The following is a 22,972-nucleotide window of genomic DNA, read 5'->3' on the forward strand; positions in this document are numbered from 1 at the left end:
AATGATGCCTGCCAATCCTCACTCTACAATCAGCATGGAGGATTGATTAGGCAATTTACCAAAAGTGAAGTTACTTTAGCTGCCAAGTAAACCCTCTTAAGTAAGGTGAACCACCTGATAGAGACTTATGCCATAAAAGTTTTGTTAGCAGAACAACAAAACAAAGCTATCACCCAAAAATACTTCTAAGTTACCTTTAAAAATATATGAGAAAAGGAAAAAACTATGCCCTAGATACTTCAATCAGTTTTGTCAAGAACTGAACTAAAAGATGTTATAAAAATCAAATTTCTAAAGGACTGATTTATATCCTAAAAACTGTAAATATGCATATTTACATATGCCACTATATCAAAAACAGAGGTAGCAAAGTGCACAGTCCTGAGTTTGAATTCAAGCGCGGGTGTGGAGTTTGCCCAGCCAAGTATATCTGCTCTTGGATTTGCTTGCACATTGCCAAGACAGAGTGTCAGGTTAACTGTTAGCTTTAGATTGGCCCTGTATAAGTAAGGGTGTGTGAATATGCATTGCAACAGACTGCCATCCTGTCCAAGGTGGTTGCTACCTTGTGTCAGAGATATGGCAGAGATAGACTCTGTCCCCTGTGACTTTGACCTTTACCAAGCCTTTTAAATAATGTTAAGAAGTAAATCAAAAAGCCAATAACTCCTCCAGTTCATATATGCAGAAAAATAATTTCAGTTCCAAGTGCTCCGAGATGCCTGATGACTCAATATCCTTGAGGGTGTTGTAAGGCTCTGCATTTGCAAATGGTGATTTTTTAATTATCTTTCTGAATCTTGATAGGCTCCAGTGTTGTGGTTCTATCGTAGCCAGCCGTGTAGCCCACCACATTTTAGACTACAAACTAAATGATATACGATTCTTTTTCACAAATAATTGTTTCATTTGTTCAGTTCAGTATAGTAGAACATGTAAAAAACACAACACAGACAAATGCTATTAAGACAAACGTAGTAAAACAATAACCAGTAAGAATCTTACTTTTTGGGATCCACAGATGGGTCACCTATTACTGGCTGAAAATATGTTCCAGGAGCCATATCTTGTAAAGATGACACAGCACCCTAAATTTTAAATACAAATTAAAACTTCATTAATATAAAAAGCAAAAACTACAAAATAGTAAGTTCCAAAATCCATGAAAGATTTACATGCAGAATACATTTTAAAGATTGCTACTTTATAAATATATATATATATATATATATATATATATATATATATATATATACACAGTATATATATATATATATATAAAGGAAGAGAAGGTCTGTGATACGGTTTGCATATTTGCAGCTGGAGCTCCACAAAGGGAGAAAATAAATCAAGTATAATAAAATAGTTTTTATTCCTGAGCTTTCAGCCCCTCATTTGATAGCCAAGATTCAGCCAGCTCTCTAGCGACATGCAGATCACACAGCACGGCAGCAGCAGCTGCTGTACAGTCTTTTAAATGATCATCGTGCACAGCGACATGCAGAACACGCAGCACGGTAGCAGCAGCTGCTGTACAGGCTTTTAAATGATCGCCACACAGCGCGACATGCAGATCACAAAGCTCAGTAGCAGCTAGCAGATAGCCAGTAGCTGATCCGTCCACCTATCCTTACCGTGTGTTCAGCCCCCCCCTTCAGAACGCGAGCGGCAGAGACGTGAAGTGGTGAGTGTGAAGCGCGCCCCCAGAGAGAGGGGTTGGGGGGTGGGCGAGTGATATATTATATATATATATATATATATATATATATATATATATATATATATATATATATATCTACAAATTAAAAACATATTGACAGATGCTGTACATATCGTGAAAGATGTAAAATATTATTACCGGAAATCGAAGTAGCATTTTTGGGGAGGCAACAATTAAGGGTTTCCGAAAATTCCGAATCATTTGTCGCCGCAGAAGATGAAAATATTGGGCTGGAGTGGTAGGGTGCACCATGGACATATTCACATTGTCTCCATCCACACCTTGTTCTTGGCTGTCACAAAGCTAAAATATACACAAGAATACAGTTAAAAGATATTACCTGAATACTTCTGAAGATGCTTGAGCTCAGTGATAATTACAAGGGGCTGCTGACCTACAGAATGCAGTGCTTGCCCAGAAACAATATTTGTTAGCCCACACAATCAGCTTGCTTGGTAGTACTAGTATGCTACATACAGTATATTAAAAATGTTTTCAAAAAAGTTTTATATTCATAGTTTATAATGTATACAGTTGACTAACACCGAAAAACAGATTGTACATTGGTTCATTATTAGGTTACTAATTACAAGATTTTTCTGAAGATAATGGTGTGCATCGTATTTTGGGGATGAGGATTTTGTCGTTCCCCATGGATCTGGTGACCATGGTGAAAGTGGATCCATGTGGATCCAGGGGCTGCAGATCGCTGGATCCTGATTCCTGCACCCTCAGCTGCATAGTTGGACTTGGTACTCCAACACTGGTGGTGTGGTGAAGGAGATTGATCACATCCCCACGGGCAAATACTAGAGAGAGAGATTCCTACAGAACTGCATGGTCTAAAGGAGTGCCCAGTTTGCGAATTCTGACCACAGACTTGTTGCTACTCTGAAAATCCAGCCTATGTCCAGTAGGCTACCACCTACTAGGAGAAAGAGACTTGACCTGGACAGACACAAACAGCAGGCTGTTTCTAATCAGTTTGCATGCAGTTTGTGTGAGGAACTTGCAGACTTGGGTGAGACTGCTGATCTTAATGTGATGTGGGAGACCTTCTGTGACAAGACCCCAAAGGTTGCTGAGGATTGCGTTGGTGTTGCCGGTGTTCCTAGAAGAAGGTGTTTCACCTCAGAGGGCACCCTGGATATCTTCGAGAGGAGTTGCAGCATACGGCTTGATGTCAACTAAAGTCTGTACCAGGAACTGAGAAGGACAGCTGCGAGGTTTCAGAGGGAAGATAAGGAGGCATTTGTTAGAAGAAAGTGACACACCATCTATGGTCCAGTGACCCACATCCTGCTTAAGGAATGAAGCTGCAACTGTGACCCCTGCTTTGAGCAGACTGCTAGTAAGGGTGTCCTCCTTGCATTGCAAGCAATCTTTGCTTCCATTTAGGATATGGGCATCATCACAACTGACTGGAAAACAGGACTTGTTGTCCGTATCTGGAAAGGGAAGGGTAATCACTTAGATTGAGGCAAATACAGTGGGATAACACTGCTTTCGGTGCCGGGTAAGGTCCTTGCTAGGATCATCCTTAATATGATCCATGATCACTTTCTCACCTACCAGCAACCGGTGCAGTCTGGTTTTATGCCTAAGAAGTCTACCATAGACTGCATCCTGGCACTGAGGGTTCTCATGAAGCACATATGCAGCCTTTGTCAATTTTCACAAAGTGTTGGATTCATTTGATTGAATTTCCCTGTGGGACATCCTGACACTTCGCGGGATCCCCCCAAAGTTAATAATTCAGTACTACTTCTTAAAAGTACCGGCTCCAGACTATGTTTAAGTCAATGGCATGGAAATATTTCACAAGATTTCTCCCCTAATTCTTTTGCCATTTTTGTATCCTTGATCCATATGTACTGGAGTTACACCTCTATTTACTCCTGGTCAGTATTTCTAGCCTTACCTTCTAGACTCTGAGCACCATTTCTTTAACTAGTAAAAAAACAAAGATTTCTTGTAGGCAGCATTACAGTTAAGCACCTTTTTGTTTCCAGTGAAAACAGTTAATATTTTAACTCTGGAAAAGTTCCTATGATGTTATTTACCTGTTGCTATCTTCAGGCATAATTAACAATGTCTGTCTTCATGTTTTTGAACATTTGTCAGTTTGCCAGTTTTAAAAGACTAAGCAACTTAATTTTTGACTGATTACATAGATAGGGTCTGCAAGTAACATTTCTGAAAATAAACACACATATCTGGGTTTAAGCTTTTTGAGTCTCTCCCTGATTCTCCTTTTTCTCCCTCCTTGTGGCTAATTTTTTTTGTACTTCAGTGAAGGAAATTAGGGTGGGATAAGGGGGAGAGCAGTTGTATAGGCTATTACTGGACTTTGGTGAAGTCAGAATTTGATTTTGATACATAGAATATATTTTGGGCAGGAGAGTATTTCGTTTTTGGCACTGACATTGTTTATGCATTTATTGTTCTTTAAAAAAGTAAGAAATATAACATGAAGAAAATAAATGTTTGGAAATGAGCAAGGCAAATAAAATGTGTGACCTTACAAAATATAATGAACCATGGCATCATTTCATATACTGTACTGAAAGAAAGTAAACTTCTTGTAACACCTGGCTACAAAAAAATAAAAATCAGGACTTCACATTCCTTGTGGTGTAAGAAAAACTGCTGAATTTGGGGTTGTGTAGGTGACTAAACCAGTGATGATAGATCAACAGATGGACCAGCCCTTTTTAATTTCTGTTAAAAGATTTCTGTTCTTTGTGTTTCGACCATAATGGAGCAGTGAAACAGGAGAGTCTTCATTTTCTGTTCTTGATATTTAATGTAGCCAGTTAAAGAGATGTTGCTTGTCCATAAACATATCTACATGTACAAATAATCAGCAAGTTAACATTATGTAGACAGAGACAAGCATTGGCTGGAAGGATGAATGAATGTTGCTAGTAGCAATAGGTAAGCAAGTAGCCTAACCAATCAAATTAGTTAAATTCAGTGACTCCACATTTCTGAAAGATACAATACAATACAATTTAATTTTGTATAGCCCAAAATCACAAAAGGAGTGCTGCAATGGGCTTTAACAAGCCCTGCCTTTTGACAGCCCCCCCCCAGCGATGACTCTCTAAGAAGACAAAGAAATAAAAAAAAAACCCTAGTAAGGAAAAAATGGAAGAAACCTTGGCAAAAGCAGTTCAAGGAGAGACCCCTTTCCAGGTAGGTTGGGCATGCATTGGGTGTAAAAAAAAAAGGGGTAATTACAATACAATACACAGAACAGAACATAAGTAATCTTCAATACAATATAATAGTGCAATAGAAACATTACAAGTACAGAGCACAATTCAACAGTAGATGTAATACATGTGCATGCTTCACGTTTCACCTGCATGTGACAAAACTCATTTTGATTTAGTTTTTCTCCTTTTTATATCTTGACCATAAAACTCCCTCAACTCTGCTGTTTGGCCAAGGTGTCTCTATGGGTTGACCAATGGCATCCTGGCCCTAATATGGTCTTGGGCCTGGTTTGGAAGGTTGTCCCTTGGGTACTGTGTGTGTGTTTTAGCCAACTTCTAAATGAGAAAAGGGGGTTTAGAACATGGAGGCACCTACAGTATATATTGAGAAAACACTGCAACAGCAACATTTGAAAGGGCAACATGCTAGTGTATATGAATACAGCTGAATAAAAAGCCTCTCAATAAAACCTCATACCTGCAGAAACCTCTCTATGTGACATGAAGAGTGCTCTGGTCCAGCGCCATCATAACCATGGGGTAAGAGAATAACAATTCCACTCTGAAGGAGCCACTTAGCTTCTCCTGTAATAAATAAATGATAGCTTGAATGAGGGTACAATGGATCCCACATCTTACAGCACCAGGTGTAATGAAAAGGGTCAGATTAACAATGTTATAGATAATACATCTGACATTTCTTCACTTAAATACATCTCTACAAATTAAAATAATTAAACAGATGATGCACTGCAAGCTAGCAAAGGGTATTGTACTCACAGCCTGCAAATGAAATGGCTTGACATATTTATGTGCATTTATCCTTATGAATATGCACTCACCCGCCACTTTATTAGGTACACCTGGCTAATACCAGGTTGAACCCCCTTTTGCCTTCAGAACGGCTGTAATTCTTCATGGTATGGATTCAACAAGGTGCTGGAAACATTCCTCAGGAATTTTAGTTCATATTGATATGATAGTATCCCACAGTTGCTACAGATTTGTCGGCTCCACATCCACGATGCAAATCTCCCATTCCACCACATCCCAAAGGCGGTCCACTGGATTGAGATATGGTAACTGTAGAGGCCATTTGAGTACAGTGAACTAATTGTCATGTTCAAGAAACCAGTTTGAGATGATTTGAGCTTTGTGACATGGCACATTATCCTGCTTGAAGTAGCCATCAGAACATGGGTACATAACAGTCATAAAGGGATGGACACAGTCAGTAACAATACTCAGGTAGGCTGTGGCATTTAAATGATGCTCAATTGGTACTAAGAGACCCAAAATGTGTCAAGAAAATATCCCCCACACCATTACACCACCACCACCCTGACCTGTTGATACAAGGCAGGATGGATACATGCTTTCATGTTGCTGACGCCAAATTCTGACCCTACCATCTGATTGTCACAGCAGAAGCTGAGACTCATCAGACCAGGCAATGTTTTTCTATTCTTTTATTGACTAATTTTGGTGAGCCCATGTGAATTGTAGCCTCAGTTGCCCGTTCTTAGTGGAGAGGAGTGACAAACGGCCTCCTGCTGCTGTAGCCCATCTGCTTCAAGGTTCGAAGTGTTGTGTGTTCAGAGTTGCTCTTCTGCATACCTTGGTTGTAACAAGTGATTATTTGAGTTACTGATGCCTTTCTTAAGCCAATCTGGCCATTCTCCTCTGACCTTTGGTATCAACAAAGTAATTTTGTCCAGACAACTGCCACTCACTGGATATTTTCCAATTTTTGGACCATTCACTGTAAACCCTAGAGATGGTTGTGTATGAAAATCCCAGTAAATCAGCAGTTTCTGAAATACTCTGACCAGCCAGTCTGGCACCAACAACCATGCCATGTTCAAAGTCACTTAAATGACCTTTCTTCCCCTTTCTGATGCTCGGTTTGAACTTCAGCAGGTCATCTTGACAATGTCTACATGCCTAACTGCATTGAGTTGCTGCCATGTGATGGACTGATTAAATATTTGTGTTAACAAACAGTTGAACAGGTATGCCTCATAAAGTGGCCAGTAAATGTATATGGTACTAGCATAGTGAAATGCATGTTCATTAAAACAGATGCACCATAGTAAGTCTGTCTGTTTTGATCGCGGTGCATTTTGTTGCATTTGTTCATTGGACATTCTAGCTCTTACATCCATATTTTGCTGCTACAAAATATATTTAGATTTGATCTTTGATCCGGAGTTCTCTATGAAGGGTTTCATGTAAAAAAAATTAAAAGATGACGAGCACACCATGGAAAAATAACTCATACATTGTGTTAAATATAATTAAACAATAATTACAATAATATACTTTTTTTATTTACATTCAGTTAAATAAGAAAAAAGGCAGAAAAGAAAGCTGAAAATACAAAACACATTACAGCAACATTAGCACAAACTGGACTCAAAGTTAAAACAAATTCTGCATATTTATATTTATTTATATACAAAATGTCCTTGAGATAAGCAGTAATACAAAATTGTAGGAGGGATAACCTTGAGCTACAGAATACCCAAACTCTGATTATCTTAACAACATGCATGTTTATTAGACCTGCTGCTGTGGCTGTTTCAACTTGCTTTCTTCTCTCTGTCTTTTATAATGCTCTTTTAATGAATTGCAGTCATTGTTTGATTGTATAGTTTTAAGTTTTTTTTTATACTACACTTTACATAAATGTGTCACAAATGATGGACCTATGCCCAGACATCTACCCATATATTCCAATATATTTTTTGTTGTCTGTCTATAAATTTATCCATTTCAGAATGCAGCCGACCTAATATAACTGGAGTCTTCAAACCACCTATACAGCCAAAATGATATGCATCTTACCTTACTTCCCTTCAGAATGGAAATATACAAGGGGTGTTCAAATATAAACTGGAATTTATGAGCTATGCTTTATTTATTGAATACAATGAAATGACTTACACACTATTTTTCTATATAGTCTCCTGCCACTGCAATACACTTGTTCCAGTGCTCAGGAAGCTCCTAAATCCCAGAAGATTAGAAGTCTCTTGACTGCATGTTGACCCATTCTTGCACAGCGACAATAACTTCCTCATTCGACTTGAACTTCTTCCTTCCTAAAAATTCCTTAAGTGGACCAAAGAGATGATACTTCCTCTCTGAATGACTTGCATCATCATACACTCTAAACTGAGAGAGACACTCATCCCCAAACTGTTTTTTAAGTCTCGAATAAATCTGAAATGGAATGACTCCTTCATTTGTCAAAAATGTAATAGTAATGCGCTGCGCAAGACTACTGTGTAGCTCCTGCTCCAACATGTTGATTACAACGGACAGGAAGGGAGGAAAGAGCAGCTAGCGCTACTAACGACAATTTCAAAGATGCATGTGATTGTCCAATGAGTCAAGTCTAGCTTGCACTCTTTATAAGAGTAGAACATGACAATTCCTGTTTATAACTGAACACCCTCGTATTTTATATACAATGCTCAACAAATTAAGAAAACGCTTAATCACACATCATATCTCAATGAATGAAATATTCAAGTGAAAAATTTTTACTGAGTAAAACTGTGTAATCTGTTGTGAACAAAATGATGTAACAATGGTCAAAGGAAACCAAAATCACCAACTCATCACATCAAAAATCAAAGTGAAAAATTGAAATCATTGGCTTATCCAACTTGTGTAAATTTCATCACAGCAACTCATAATGGGACTCAGAAGTGTGTGTCTGTATGCACTCCCGACAACATCTGGGCATGCTCTTGATGAGACAGCAGATGCTGTCCTGGGAATCTCCTCCCAGACCTGGATAAGGGCATCAGTGAGCTCCTGGATAGCTTGGGACACTGCTTGGCGGTGTTGGATGCACAGATACATAACATCCTAGAGGTTCTCAATTGGATTCAGGTCTGGGGAATGTGTGGGCCAGTTAAATGCCTTTGTCAACCAGGAACTGCTTACACTCTCTAGCTACATGTGGCCAGGCATTGTCCTATACCAGCAGGAACCCAGAGCCTATCACACCAGCGAGAGGTCTGACAATGGCTCACAGGATTTCATCCTGGTACCTAACAGCAGTCAAGGTACCACTACCTAGCACATGGAGGTCTGTGTAACCCTCCAAGGATATGCCTCGTCACATCATCACTGATCCACTGCCAAACCAGTCATGCTACAAGATGTTTCAGGCTGCATAACGTTCACCACAGCATCTCCAGACTCTTTCTTGTCTGTCACATGTGCTCTGGTGTTCTGTGTGAACCTTCTGTCACCTGTGCAGAGAATGGGGCACCAGTGGTGGAGCTGCCAATTGTGGTATTCTCTGGTGAATGCCAATCAAGCTGAACGATGATGGGCTGTGACCACAGGTCCCCCAAGAGGACTCCTAATGCAGTCTGTTTCTGACTGTATAGTCAGAAACATGGACAACAGTAGCCAGCTGGAAGTCATTTTGTACAGCTCTGGCAGTGCTCCTCCTGTTCCTCCTCACATAAAAAATCAACACAAAGGAGGATACCGGTCCTGCTGCTGGGTTGATGCCCTTCTAAGGCCCTGTCCAGCCCTCCTCATGTAATGGCCCATCTCCTGGTATCTCATCCATTCTCGAGACTGTATTGGGAGACAGCAACCTCTTTGCAACGGCAAGTATGGAGGTGCCATCCTGGATGAGCTGGACTATCTGTGCAACCTGGATATGTAACTAATGTTGCCTTATTTTAATTTCTTATTTTGTCTTTTATTTTTCTTTCTCTTCATTATGTAAAGTACTTTGAGCTACTTTTTGTATGAAAATGTGTATATAAATAAATGTTGTTGTTGTTGTTGAATCAGATGCAGTAGTGCCCCATGCTACCAGTTGTGACAAGGATTCTAGCAAAATGTAAAACTTGAGAAGAATCAGCCAGGAAGGATGAGGAGATAGCAATTGTATAAGGTTACCACCTGCAAAACCATTCCCTTTTTGGGGGTTGTCTTACTGTTGCCTTTTCAGTGCACCTGTTGTCATCTTTCATTTGCAACAAAGCAGGCGAAGTTGATTCACAATCTTTTATGCTTCCTAACTGGACAGACTGATATACGTACTAGCTGTGTTAACAAGCTTCATCGAGGACATTCTGTAAGACAATGGGCTTCAGTTATAGTGTCATTGGTTAATCAGTCCTTACACTAGGTTATTAATTAAGTGCTTTTCTGTGTACAATATTTCTAGGGTTCTTTTTGTTTTTTACCAAGGGCTAATATTATAAGCAAGCAGTGTGTTTGTAGTGGTTAAGGCTTTGGACTGAGGACTTTAAACCCTGAGGTTGGTGGTTCAAATCCTACTATTGATACTGTGTGATCTTCAGCAAATCTCTTCACCTGCCGGAGCTCCAATCAGAAAATCAAAAGTAATGCACCCAATTGCATCTCAGATGTTGTAAGTCACCTTTTGATAAGGGTATCAGTCAAATAATAAGTAATAATAATAATGATATCACTAGGTCTTTGACTCTTCAATTCCACCCGGGGGGGTAAACGTTAAAATTATACAAAGTTATTGTCTGTCTGTATACCTGCATTGTTATCACTCTTTAATTTAATATTGTTCTTTATCAGTATGCTGCTGCTGGAGTATGTGAATTTCCCCTTGGGATTAATAAAGTATATACTGTATCTAGGTCACTGGAGCTGCTTACTATTGACTTTCTATACACAATTATCCATGGGTTCCTGCATTAGATCAATTCTTGCTTGTTCCTGCAGTTCCCAGAGACTTGGCTTTTCTCGATGGTCATTGCAAAACACAATTTTACAGGAAAGTGTATTACAGTGGTACCTTGAGATATGAATTTAATTTGTTCCGTGACCGAGCTCATAAGTCAAAATGCTCGTATCTCAAATCAATTTTCCCCATTGAAATTAATTGAAATGAGATTAATTCGTGCCAGCCCCCAAAAAACCACCCCAATTTTTTGTTAAATGTTTTCAACATAAGAAAAATGTATTTATAATGAACAAATATTGTATACAAATACATAAAAGAGAATCTCAAGAAATAAACAGATGTTGGCGAAGCCGATTAGCGTATTGTAATGTTGTTTTCTTTCACTTTTGCCTTAACTTAATTTTCTTCTTCTCTAATTTTTTTTCTTTTTTTGCCATGCTTTCCTCACTTTCATTCTCAAGGCGTTTCAATAGAAACCTATCCAAGGAGCTTTGTTTAGTTCTCCCCTTTAGAATGTTTCTGAAATGAGTTAGGCAAGTATCATTAAATAGTGCCGCTGCATGATCAGTTGCAACTTTTTCAGGGTTTCTTTTCAATAAAGTCAACCGTTAGGCAAGTGTCATTAAATAGAGCCACTGCACAATCAGTTGCAATTTTTTCAGGGTGTTTCTTTTCAATAAAGTCAAGTGTAAGGCAAGTGTCATTAAATAGCGCTGCTGCACGATCAGTTGTAACTTTTTCAGGATATTTCCTTTTCAATAAAGTCAAAGTGTAAGGCAAGTGTCATTAAATAGCGCTGCTGCACGATCAGTTGTAACTTTTTCAGGATATTTCTTTTCAATAAAGTCAAGCGTTAGGCAAGTGTCATTAAATAGCGCCGCTGCACGATCAGTTGCAACTTTTTCAGGGTGCTTCTTTTCTTTAAAGTTCGAAAGTTTTTCCCACATTGCAAACACTTCCTTTATCTCACTTTATGAGGTAACTCCTCCGCTATATCGATCTCCCTGCAGAACCTCCGTAATGTTGCCGTGTCTGTAGTTCCGGTCAACTCCTCCGTCGTCAGTTCCTCGGAATGTGCGGCGACAAGCTCTTTGATGGCTCGTATTTCGAATTTCGGCTCGTAACTCAAGGCAAAAAATCGACCTAGTGACGGCTCGTATCTCAAAAAACTCGTACGTGTGGGGCACTCGTATCTCAAGGTTACCACTGTATTTTGAAATGAAACAGGTAATAAGCATGAATACTGTGAAATTTGAGTATATATTATTATCATTATAATTTTTATTTGTTTATGTCATTCACTCAAGTACAGTATTTCTTTTTGTGTTTTTTGTCAGTTTTATGAAGTCCCCTTTTAAACTCTGCAGATGCAAATTGTATGCGGAAAGCATTTCTTTAAGTTGATATACAAAAGTGCCAGTAATCCTAAACATTACACTAATGTATTACCCTAAGTTCTTGTCAATAAGCCGCGGCTTATCTAAGGAAAAAAGTTGTGAAAATGAAAAAATAGAATATCGGCTTATACATAAGTCCGGCTTATACATCCATCGCGGGGGTTGCGTTCCAGAGCCACCCGCGAAATAAGAATATCCGCGAAGTAGAAACCATATGTTTATATGGTTATTTTTATATTGTCATGCTTGGGTCACAGATTTGCGCAGAAACACAGGAGGTTGTAGAGAGACAGGAACGTTATTCAAACACTGCAAACAAACATTTGTCTCTTTTTCAAAAGTTTAAACTGTGCTCCATGACAAGACAGAGATGACAGTTCCGTCTCACAATTAAAAGAATGCAAACATATCTTCCTCTTCAAAGGAGTGAAGCAAACAAATCAATATGTCTGTTGGCTTTTAAGTATGCGAAGCACCGCGGCACAAAGCTGTTGAAGGCGGCAGCTCACACCCCCCTCCGTCAGGAGCAGACAAAGAGAGAGGAGAGGGAGAGTTTGTTTTTCAGTCAAAAATCTATACGTGCCCTTCGAGCTTTTAAGTATGCGAAGCACTGTGCAGCATGTCTTTTCAGGAATCAGCTTTACAAAAGATAGCAACGTGAAGATAATCTTTCCAGCATTTTTTAGACGAGCGTCCTGTATCGTCTAGGTGTGCAAACAGCCCCCCTGCTCAATCCCCCTACGTCAGGATCAGAGAAAGTCAGCGCAAGACAAAGAGAAAAGTAAGCTGGGTAGCTTTCTCAGCCATCTGCCAATAGCGTCCCTTGTATGAAATCAACTGGGGCAAACCAACTGAGGAAGCATGTACCAGAAATTAAAAGACCCATTGTCCGCAGAAATCCGCGATATATATTTAAATATGCTTACATAATAAAATCACAATTTAAATGACCGCTACGCGCTCGTGTTGACTCCGGCGACGCCCAGAGCAGAAGAAGAACGCGCTCCGGCCGCTCCAACCGCGCCATGCGGGGAGTGAGAGACACGGCAACATCTCACACTCTCTCCCCCCTTAAAGAAATTAAATGGGCGCGAGTGAGACCACTGACCTCCCTCCCTTCTATAGTTATAGGTTATAGTACGTTCGGCTTATCCATGAGTCTGGCTTATCTATGATACGATTTTATTTTAAAAATTCATATGATTTTTGGTCTCCGGCTAATACATGAGTCCGGCTTATAGACAAGAACTTAAGGGTAACTTGAAGAGCAAAAAAGCACAGAGGAATAGCTTTCAGCATTGTGACAAAATTTCAATGGCTTCCCGATTAGACATTCATGCGCTGTGATATAAGACCAACACACTGAGTTACTGCACAATTTAAGAATTGTGATCATAAAGTGGCAGGGTTCGTCAGTTCCCCTTGTAGTTTGTTGTTGCTGCTGTGCTTTGACCAAGGGATGGAGGTTGATGAGTGGAATGGATAACTTAGAAGAGAGGTGGTATGCATCTAAGAATGCTATTAGTCAATAGCAAAAAACAGCCCTTGCTAAACATTGAGCTTCGCATCTTCCTTGTGCTTCAGAGAACTTACGTCTTTTCATTTTATTTCCAGATACAGCCCTGTCTTTAGTTGTCCATCCGTCCCTATTGGCTATTGGTGCTATTCATGTGGCCCATCAATCACAACTACTGTGCGCTTTGTTTTGCATAATTCTGTATGTCACTTGCAGCGAAGAATATGTATGTTAGCATAATATTAATAAACTAGCCAACCCGCGGCGTAACATACGCTGCATAATTATGTATTGATGGATGAACACTTGCTGAACGACACAGTTGTCCAAATGGGGTGGGTTTGTGGATACCAACTGTGAGTGAATGAAAAGATGGACCTCTGGAGAGAGCAACATACAATTGTCCGTGACTGAAAGCGGGATCGTCTGTGACGATGGAGGCCACGCTGGTGAAAGTTACTTCGTCGGTAGGGATAAGTTTCAGCACTTGTTCATTAAGGTGTAGCGAGTCTTCGTTGTTGACGCTTAATATAGCTTGCGTAGTGAGTTGTTCCGGAGTCACAGTTGAGAAACACTTTTTTTAATGTCTTTTAAGCACAGGGAAAAAAATTAACATGTGAAACATCCGTAATGTAATAAGCCACCAAGAAAAGTAACATTGCAACAACGCACGCTACGATCCGATCACTGTAAACAGAAGTGAAAACAAAATCGAGGCCGGTGCATTCTTTGACTGCCTTGTAGCGCAATGGTAGTGCTGCTGTTTTGCAGTAAGGAGACTGTGGAAGATTTTGGGTTCGCTTCCCGGTTTCTCCCTGTGTGGATAGCGCTTTGAATACTGAAAACACCGGTAAATCAATGTAATAAAGTATTATTATTCTTATGCGTCCAGTTGCTCTCCTCCCGCGCCTGTATGCGTGTGTGTGTCGCTCTCTCTCTCTCGCTCGCTCGTTACACGTGTTCCTGCAGGCATACCAGTAAGTGAATGAAAAGATGGAACTCTGGAGAGAGCAACATACAACTGTCCGTGACTGAAAACTGGTTTTGGCAGATACATGCACATCTTTTTGAAAGTTTGGCCCTGTGCCTTATCAATTGTCATCGCAAAGACAAATCTAACAGGAAATTGTCTTCGTGTTAAAGTAAAAGGCAAATTATCCGCGACAAACTGTTTTACACGCTGCATACCAACCCGCGGCGTAGTATACGCCGCATAATCACGCCGCTCTTTTAAATGTTTTTTAAGCAGAGGGAAAAAATGAACATTTGCAAAATCCTTAACGCCGCTTTCAGTAAGTACAATGCACACGCGTTTAATTTGTCAGCCACTTTTTGCCAGCAGTCTTTTCTGGTTTGGGCTGCTTTTGCAGTGTTACCGCTTGTGCATATTAAATCTTGAAATCCTTCGAGTAACTAATTAACTAACTAACACCCACCCAGCTTGTGAGAAAAAAATGTGCCCGTTCTTTCATCATTTTGTTGCAGCCTATCAAAGACTTGCTGATCATGTTTTCTAGACTCAATATACAGTGGAACCCTCGGTTCACAACCATAATTCGTTCCAAACCTCTGGGTCGTAAACCGATTTGGTCGTGAACCGAAGCAATTTCCTCCATAGGATTGCATGTAAATACAATTAATCCATTCCAGACCATACGAACTGTATGTAAATATATTTTTTTTAAAGATTTTTTAAGCACAAATATAGTTAATTATTACACCATACAATGCACAGTGTAATAGTAAAAACATTGAATAACCACTGACATAAACACCCAGGCTCCCTGCTCAGCTGCATGGCATGTGCAGTGCATGCGCAGGCTCTCTCTCTCAGCAGCACGCGAGCCTCCCCACCCCCCCCCTCTCTCAGCAGCACACGAGCCTCCCCAGCCCCCCTCTCCCTCTCTCTCTCTCAGCAGCACACGAGCCCCCTCCCCATGTCTTAGCAGCACGAGAGCCTCCCCAGTCCCCCCTCTCTCTCTCAGCAGCACGTGAGCCTCCCCAGCCCCCCCTCTCTCTCAGCAGCACGGCGAGCCCCCTCCCCCTCTCTCAGCAGCACGCCAGCCTTCCCAGCCCCCCATCTCTCTCTCAGCAGTACCCGAGCCTCCCCACCCCCCTCAGCAGCACGCGAGCCCCCTCCCCCTCTCTCAGCAGCACACGAGCCTCCCCAGCCCCCCCCTCTCCCTCTCTCTCTCAGCAGCACACGAGCCCCCTCCCCATGTCTTAGCAGTACGCGAGCCTCCCCAGTCCCCCCTCTCTCTCAGCAGCACGTGAGCCTCCCCAGCCCCCTCCTCTCTCTCTCTCAGCAGCATGGTGAGCCCCCTCCCCCTCTCTCAGCAGCACGCCAGCCTTCCCAGCCCCCCATCTCTCTCTCAGCAGTACCCGAGCCTCCCCCACCCCCCCTCAGCAGCACGCGAGCCCCCTCTCTCAGCAGCACACGAGCCCCCCCCGCCCCCCCCCTCTCCCCTCTCTCGCTCAGCAGCACACGAGCCCCCTCCCCATGTCTTAGCAGTACGCGAGCCTCCCCAGTCCCCCCCTCTCTCTCAGCAGCACGTGAGCCTCCCCAGACCCCCTCTCTCTCTCTCTCAGCAGCATGGTGAGCCCCCCTCCCCCTCTCTCTCAGCAGTACACGAGCCTCCCCACCCCCCCCCCCCCCCTCAGCAGCACGCGAGCCCCCCTCCCCCTCTGTCTCTCTGCTTCGGGCATTTCTCCCCTGTGTAGTGTGTGAGCGAGTGGGGAGAGAGAGAGAGAGAGAGCAAGCCAGTACGTTACAGTGGAGCGAGAGCAGGCTCAAAGGCAATGTGTTCCTGTGGTATAGCGGGTCCATAGCTCCCCTTCAAAAGGCCATTTTTAATCAGGCGACTGACAGTAGTGGAGTAGGCACAGAGAAGGTCAGCTGCAGAGAGAGCGTCTCGACTGTTGCAGGGCCTGAAGCAGGTGAGACGCTAATGAAAAAGAGGCACAGGGCTTATTGGTTTTTAAAGACTGCTTCCTTCATTGTGTTTTAACTTCAGTTTTAAAGGATTGCGCGGCTCTCTCTTGCGCTGCCTGTGTGTGCCTCTGTCTCTCTCTGGCGTTGCCTCTCTGTGTGTGTGTGTGTGTGTGCGCGCCCCTCTGTCTCTCTAGCGCTGCCTGTGTGTGCGCAGCTCTCTCTATCGCGCTGCCTGTGTGTGAACCAAGGTTCCACTGAGGTTGACTAATGAAAAGTCAACGTGGCTCAGAGCTGCAAGTGTACTGTGGCACAGACAAACAGAAATGACGGCATGTTTCCCTTGACGTCGCGTCCCGAGTTGGGTGGGCGTGGCTCTGTGATTCTTTCGTCGTATCCAAATTGGTCTAAGAGTTGGTGGGCGTGGCACCTTCCTGCGTGCGCCATTGGCGTCTTACTTGTCGGCGGTTTAGTGAATCCACGCCCCTTCCGGCGTGCTTTCCATGGTCGGCTACTTGTCTTCTGGCTTAGTGAATTATATATATATATAGATATTGATAATAAAAATATTAGCAACAAAAAACAAGTGTCAGCTAATTTTCCTTTTTCTGTAATGTCACCAAATTTCAAATTTGTTAAAGCGTTTGAGATTTTGGGGTATTTAGTTTTTTGTTTTGGGGAGGGTTACCCTTATGCATTACAATAATTGAAATGTCCTTTCTTAGTGAATACCTAGTTCCTAGAAGTGCTATCCTGCCAAATTTCAGCATTTTAACTAAATGGGAAAGTGTTTTTGTTGATGACTGAGTGAGTGAGTGAAGTCATATACGTATACTGTACAGTATATATAATGTTAGAGCTCCTATTCAATTAAAATTTTAATTGTGATTAAACAAACAATTTTTAACTAAATTGCATATTAATCACAATTTGTCACATTTACTCCAGGCTTATTAATATTTTTCTAGAAATTAGATAGATAGATAGATAGATAGATAGATAGATAGATAGATAGATAGATAGATAGATACTTTATTAATCCCAAGGGGAAATTCACAAATCAATAAATCAATGATTCGTTTCTAATAAAAAACAGTTTTAATAATCACTTGCTATATGCACATTAAATTACAGCACACTAGGCTCTAGTTAATACACTTACTGCACTTAATAAAAACAAATTCAATCAATTTGAATATTATGTTTTATGATCTGGCACTGTACATCTGTGGATCTGAATCCTTATTATGTAATAAATAACTAATAGTAAATCACATCATAGAAATCCATCTTACCTCCTGAGATAAAGGTGTCAAAAATAATCTGGGCTCCATTAAAAAAATCTCCAAATTGAGCCTCCCATATTGGCAAAAGGGTAGGACTTTCAATGCTCATTCCATACTCAAAGCCTAATACTGCTTCTTCGGACAAAGGACTGTTGCATACCTAAAAATAACCAGGTAACTTGAGTGGAAAGGTTCCAAACTGAAGATTTGAAGTCAACATAAGAACACTTTTTTTTTCTTCTTCAAACTAACAACTGTTATCAAGATGCACTTATGGGAAAATTAGGAATAAAGTCCACTTGGCTAAAAGCAACTGACATACAGTGCCTGTACTAGGTTATTTTGTACTCTATGCCAAGCTTATTAGTGTACCAACCAACTGTTCGGTAGCTAACCTGTGCTGCTAAGTCGTACATCCCTTATTATCTATGCCCTAGGTGAATGCTTATTTTGCCTTAACAGTGGCACCGGTTGAGCTGACACATGATTAAGAAGTTAACTAGAATGAAAATCAAAAGTAGCACAGTATATGAGGACCAAGTAAGGGAACTACTGCAGCAACTACGTATATTTTAGAATCCATTGTTGTACAGCTCTATTACAGTACTGAATGAATGGTAAAGAACTGTAATATGGTGAGTTTAAATCAAAAACAAGCAATATAAGCGATTAGTTGTCTTACATCTAGGATAAGCAGTAAGTTTTATCCAGTGCAAAATGAGAAGAGAAAGCAAATGTTCTAGGCTGCAAGATCTTTGGCCCTGAAAAAGAACCTGCAGTAGAATTGCAGGAAGTGAATGGTCAAACCTACAGGAGATAAACAAGTAAAATTATTAATCAGTTTAATGTAACTGAAATAATGTTTGGAAAAACATCCAAGCAAACTCACACCTTAAATGATTCAAAAAACATCAACTACCTCCTAGCATAATGTAAAAAAAATAGCAAAGCCTCCTCCTTCCCTACAATTTGAAATAACCTAACAAAACATAAGCGTATTCTGAATCCTTGGTTTCACATTATTTGGTTGACAAGTGGTAGTCAAAAACTGCTAGTGAGTAATTCTAAAACATTATCTAGTCGCCTAACAGATGGACCATTAAAAGTACATCAAATAAACAGCTGTAAGTCAATCCTTGTAATTATTATTATAAAGAAGGCTAGCCTGTGGTTTGAATTAAGACTATTACATATTTCAAAATCAAAGAAGTTCAGGAAATACATGACATTCTTAAGCATACTAAGTAATAAAAATGTTTTTAGATTTCCTGCACACAACTTCCAGGAAAAAGAATGCTTTCAGCCATATGGTCTTATACATAGCAGAATCATTAAAACACGTTTCTATTTCAACTAATATTTCAACTAATAGTATTTGAGTGATAAAAACCATAAAGGGGATAACTACAAGATAAAAATAATAATAAATGCATATTATAATTTAACTATGAAAATCAGATTATACCAAAGTAAATGAAAAAGTAAAGGCAATTTAAAAATTACGCATTCACCACAATGGATAGTTATAATGCAACAGTCACAATACAACTTATTTGTGATGGCTTCTGGGTAGTACAGGCAACACAGTGCTCTGCCTTTTGTCTTGCGGAAGCAAGGTCAAATGAACATGGACAATCTGCTGCAGGATTGCACCATTGTTGAACAACATGCAATAGTTAAATTTCTTTGCGCAGAGGGAGTGAAACCTGCTGAAATTCACCAGAGGATGTTGGCTTGTACAGACCAGTAAGCTGTTTGGGTACCTATCCTGCAGAAACTTTACAGTACCCAAGTCATCATGTACTATGGCATGGGCAGATGCATAGCTGATATCCAAATGTGCAGCGACAGCAGACAACATAATCTGCTGATTTTCTCTGATGAATGCATTCACCATGTCAATGTGGCCTTGTGTGCGTAATGTTGATGGGCAACAAGATCGAGCTTCATCAATAACACTTGTTCTTAACACTTTAAATCACTCTGACCACTCATTAACTTTTCTTTGAGTCATGCTGTTTTCACTGCTGTACTCTATCAACATTTTTTGGTGGATTTCAGAAGGTTACACTCCTTTTGCCGAAAGAAATCTCATTGCAGCATGCTGCTCAACAAAGGTGCAAACCCACAGCAAAGTGCCTATGTTCATTTGACAATGGCTTCAACTAGATTAACAGCAGAGTGCTGCACTGCATATGCTCAAGCTACCCATACGCCATCGTGAATATGTACTGCATCAGCTTTTATCCGTTACTGCCTAATTTTCAAATTGGTTTTACTTTTTGATTTACTGTACCATTGTATATTTTCATTCTTTCATTTTCTGCCTCTTATCTGAGACCAGGTTGTGGAGGCAACAGTCTTAGCAGTGAGATCCATAAGTCCTTTTCCCCGGTCATATTTGCCAGCTTATACTACGGTATACTAAAGCATTCCCAGGCCACCTAGGAGGTATAATCCTTCCAGGGAGCCCTGGATATTCCCTGGGGTCTCATCCTAGCTAGTCGTGCCCATAGAACCTTCACAGAGAGGTGTGTGGGAAGTATCCATATTAGATGCCCAAACCACCTCAACTGGCTCCCCTCAATGTGGACTGTCAACAGCTCTGCTCCTCTCCCAGATGTTAGTGCCTCTCACCCTAACTCTAAGGGAGAGTCCAGCAACCCTGCAGAGAAAGCTCATTTCAGCCCCTTGTACTTGTGATCTCACTCCTTTGGTTTATTACTTAAAGCTCATGATCATAGGTTAGGGTGAATACGTAGATCAGCTAGTGAATTAAGAGGTTCATACTCCTGACTCAGCTCTTTCTTCACCACTGTTTATCGTTTAAAGTAACTGCATAACTGCGCTCTGGCTCCCAATTTCTCTGTCTATCTCACCATTCCTTTTCCCTCACTTGTGAACAAGACCCCAAGGTACTTAAACTCTTTCACCTGAGGGGGTAACTCGCCTTCCACTTGGAGAACAGTCCGCCTTTTCCCTACTGAAGACCATGGCCTCAGATTTGGAGGTGCTGGTCCTTTTCTTTGCCAACGCATACTGCAGTTCATAGTCCGATGGAGCCAACAGGACTACATCATCTGCATTAACCAGTAACGCAATTCTAAGATCACCAAAATGGACACCCTCCCCTCTCTGGCTGCATCTTAATATTCTGTCCATGAAAATCACAAACAGGAAAGGATATTATGCACAGCCCTGGCCGGAGTTCTACACCTACAGCGAATGGTGTTGATATTTTTCCAAATATGCAGACACTTTCCAGGATCCCCTCCAGCCACTTCAAGTCGCCATGTGGTGCATAAGCACATATGGCAATCAGAGTCCTCCCCTCCGCAAACTTCAGCTACACAGAGGCAGCGCTTTTATTCTCTGGGACAAACTCCAACATCAACCAGAGAAGGGCTCCAAAAGAAGCTCCCTTCTACCCAATGCCTTTCGCCCTGGGCAACTCCGGAGTAAAGGAGAGTACAGCCTCTGCCGAAAGGTTTAGTTCCAAAGCCATGCAAGTGGATGGAGGTGAGCCCAACTATATCTAGTTGGTAGTGCCTGCCTCACACACCAACCCCAGCTCCATCCTCCCAATCTTTAGGTGAGTGGTGAATATATATTTACTTTATTATTACCTCCAAGAAGGACTTTTGGTCAGTTACCAAGTTATTCAGAGGGATGTGTACGTCATCGGTTTCCTGACAGACCACCATTGCATGACGCTGGCTAAATGTTCCCCGCCCAACATCTTGTCCACTGATGCGTATATTAAATCCTTAAAACATAAAAGGAAACAAGTTCAGAATGTATGCTCCAGCCTACATTATTAATATAATAACAGTCAGTGGAACATTTTTAAAAAGGGCAGTCAGGTTTACTGACCACTAGAAATGTCTTTTATAGTCAGAATAAAATCATCATGATGCTGCACTTGCAGGTTCTCTGAATCATCTGTCAGAATTTAAAATTCTACCCTATGTTCTCTATTTAATTTTAGTAGAAGACACATTGAGAGTCAAATTAACTACTTTTACCTAAAACCATTTTTGGATAGTTTGTAAATTCATCCCATTAATATATATAGCACCATTTATTTAATGTGACACAGTTCTACAACTACCCAAATAATTATGTCAGAAATATCTTAATTTATACTATGGCACAAATAGTGCTCTTTGATGCTTCATTAACAAATAAACCCACAATCTGCAATGAACAAAAATATGGTTCTAAAGAAAAAAAAAACAGCTGAAATTCTATGAAATTTTTAAAAATTGCTTAAACATCATGCACCATAATACATGAGCCTCTGTTTTAGAAATCCTTAACAAGATTTAAAAAAAATCACTTTTGAAGCAAGTTTTTGATTATTAGTATATGCAATTTATAAAAAAGATTTTTTTACATTTTGAACGCAATTAAAAATGTGTCAGAAAATACATAATACTAAAATATGTCATATGATCTGTGGCCATAATTTATAAAATACAATCATGTTTAAGCTGAAAACTTTTCATCCTTATTGAAAGAATAAAACAAAAATATATAATGCTGAAAAAAAATATTCTTTGCCTCCAAAAGTAAGGAGAAGCAAACTGAGCTCATGAAACTTGTTATTATTTGGAATCAGCTTCAGATTTATCTGTTACCAAATTAGCTAATCCTTCTCAAGGTAGTTATAGGTTCAAGATATTCTGAAACATCATATAATACTGTAAACAAAAAAGACATTCTGACAATGTCCAAAAGTGTGTCTTTCAAGGATTTATATGCCTTTTGTTTTAGATCGTTTCCCACATTTGAAATAAATCCTACCATGTGAATTATTGAAAAGCACCATACAATTGATAAGAGCACTTTTAAAGGAGTTGCTTTATGGGTAGGGTTGGAAAACAGTAAGCTAGAGGGTATTTTGACAATTCAGTGGTGGTTCCTGCCTTGCACTGTGCAACTTTGAATTTGATTGAGCAGTACTGAGAATGTTATGTTACTCCAAGTCTAAATTAACACTAATGTTAAAATTTCTGAACATATCAGTTGCCTGCAGTTCTTTCTGGATATGAATGACTCAAGTATGATCAATGATTTACAAATCTATAAACTTTAATTTGAGACTATGCACACAAGCTACAGCAAGTAACAGTAAGTCTGCTTAATGCATGTTTTTTATGTCACAGGGACAATACCAATGTCATGCATTCCTGTCAACAC

At 40.4% G+C, this 22,972-nt stretch overlaps 1 protein-coding gene across 2 annotated transcripts in view; it reads right to left on the reverse strand.

Annotated features, from left to right (window-relative positions):
- dhtkd1 (dehydrogenase E1 and transketolase domain containing 1) overlaps positions 1–22,972 on the reverse strand; it is an 82,189-nt gene that overhangs the window by 24,134 nt on the left and 35,083 nt on the right. For both annotated transcript variants that reach the window (XR_007934942.1, XM_028813800.2), the window contains exons 10-14: positions 21,397–21,536; positions 17,780–17,930; positions 5,420–5,526; positions 1,859–2,023; positions 1,006–1,088 (exon numbers count right to left, since the gene is read on the reverse strand). Coding sequence is in view for 1 of the 2 variants with exons in the window: in XM_028813800.2 (XP_028669633.1) it covers positions 1,006–1,088; positions 1,859–2,023; positions 5,420–5,526; positions 17,780–17,930; positions 21,397–21,536 (646 nt within the window). In the remaining variant the exon portion in view is untranslated. The remainder of the gene's footprint in view (positions 1–1,005; positions 1,089–1,858; positions 2,024–5,419; positions 5,527–17,779; positions 17,931–21,396; positions 21,537–22,972) is intronic.

This window comes from Erpetoichthys calabaricus, chromosome 1 (assembly GCF_900747795.2).
Source record: "Erpetoichthys calabaricus chromosome 1, fErpCal1.3, whole genome shotgun sequence".
NCBI classification, from domain to species: Eukaryota; Metazoa; Chordata; class Cladistia; order Polypteriformes; family Polypteridae; genus Erpetoichthys; species Erpetoichthys calabaricus.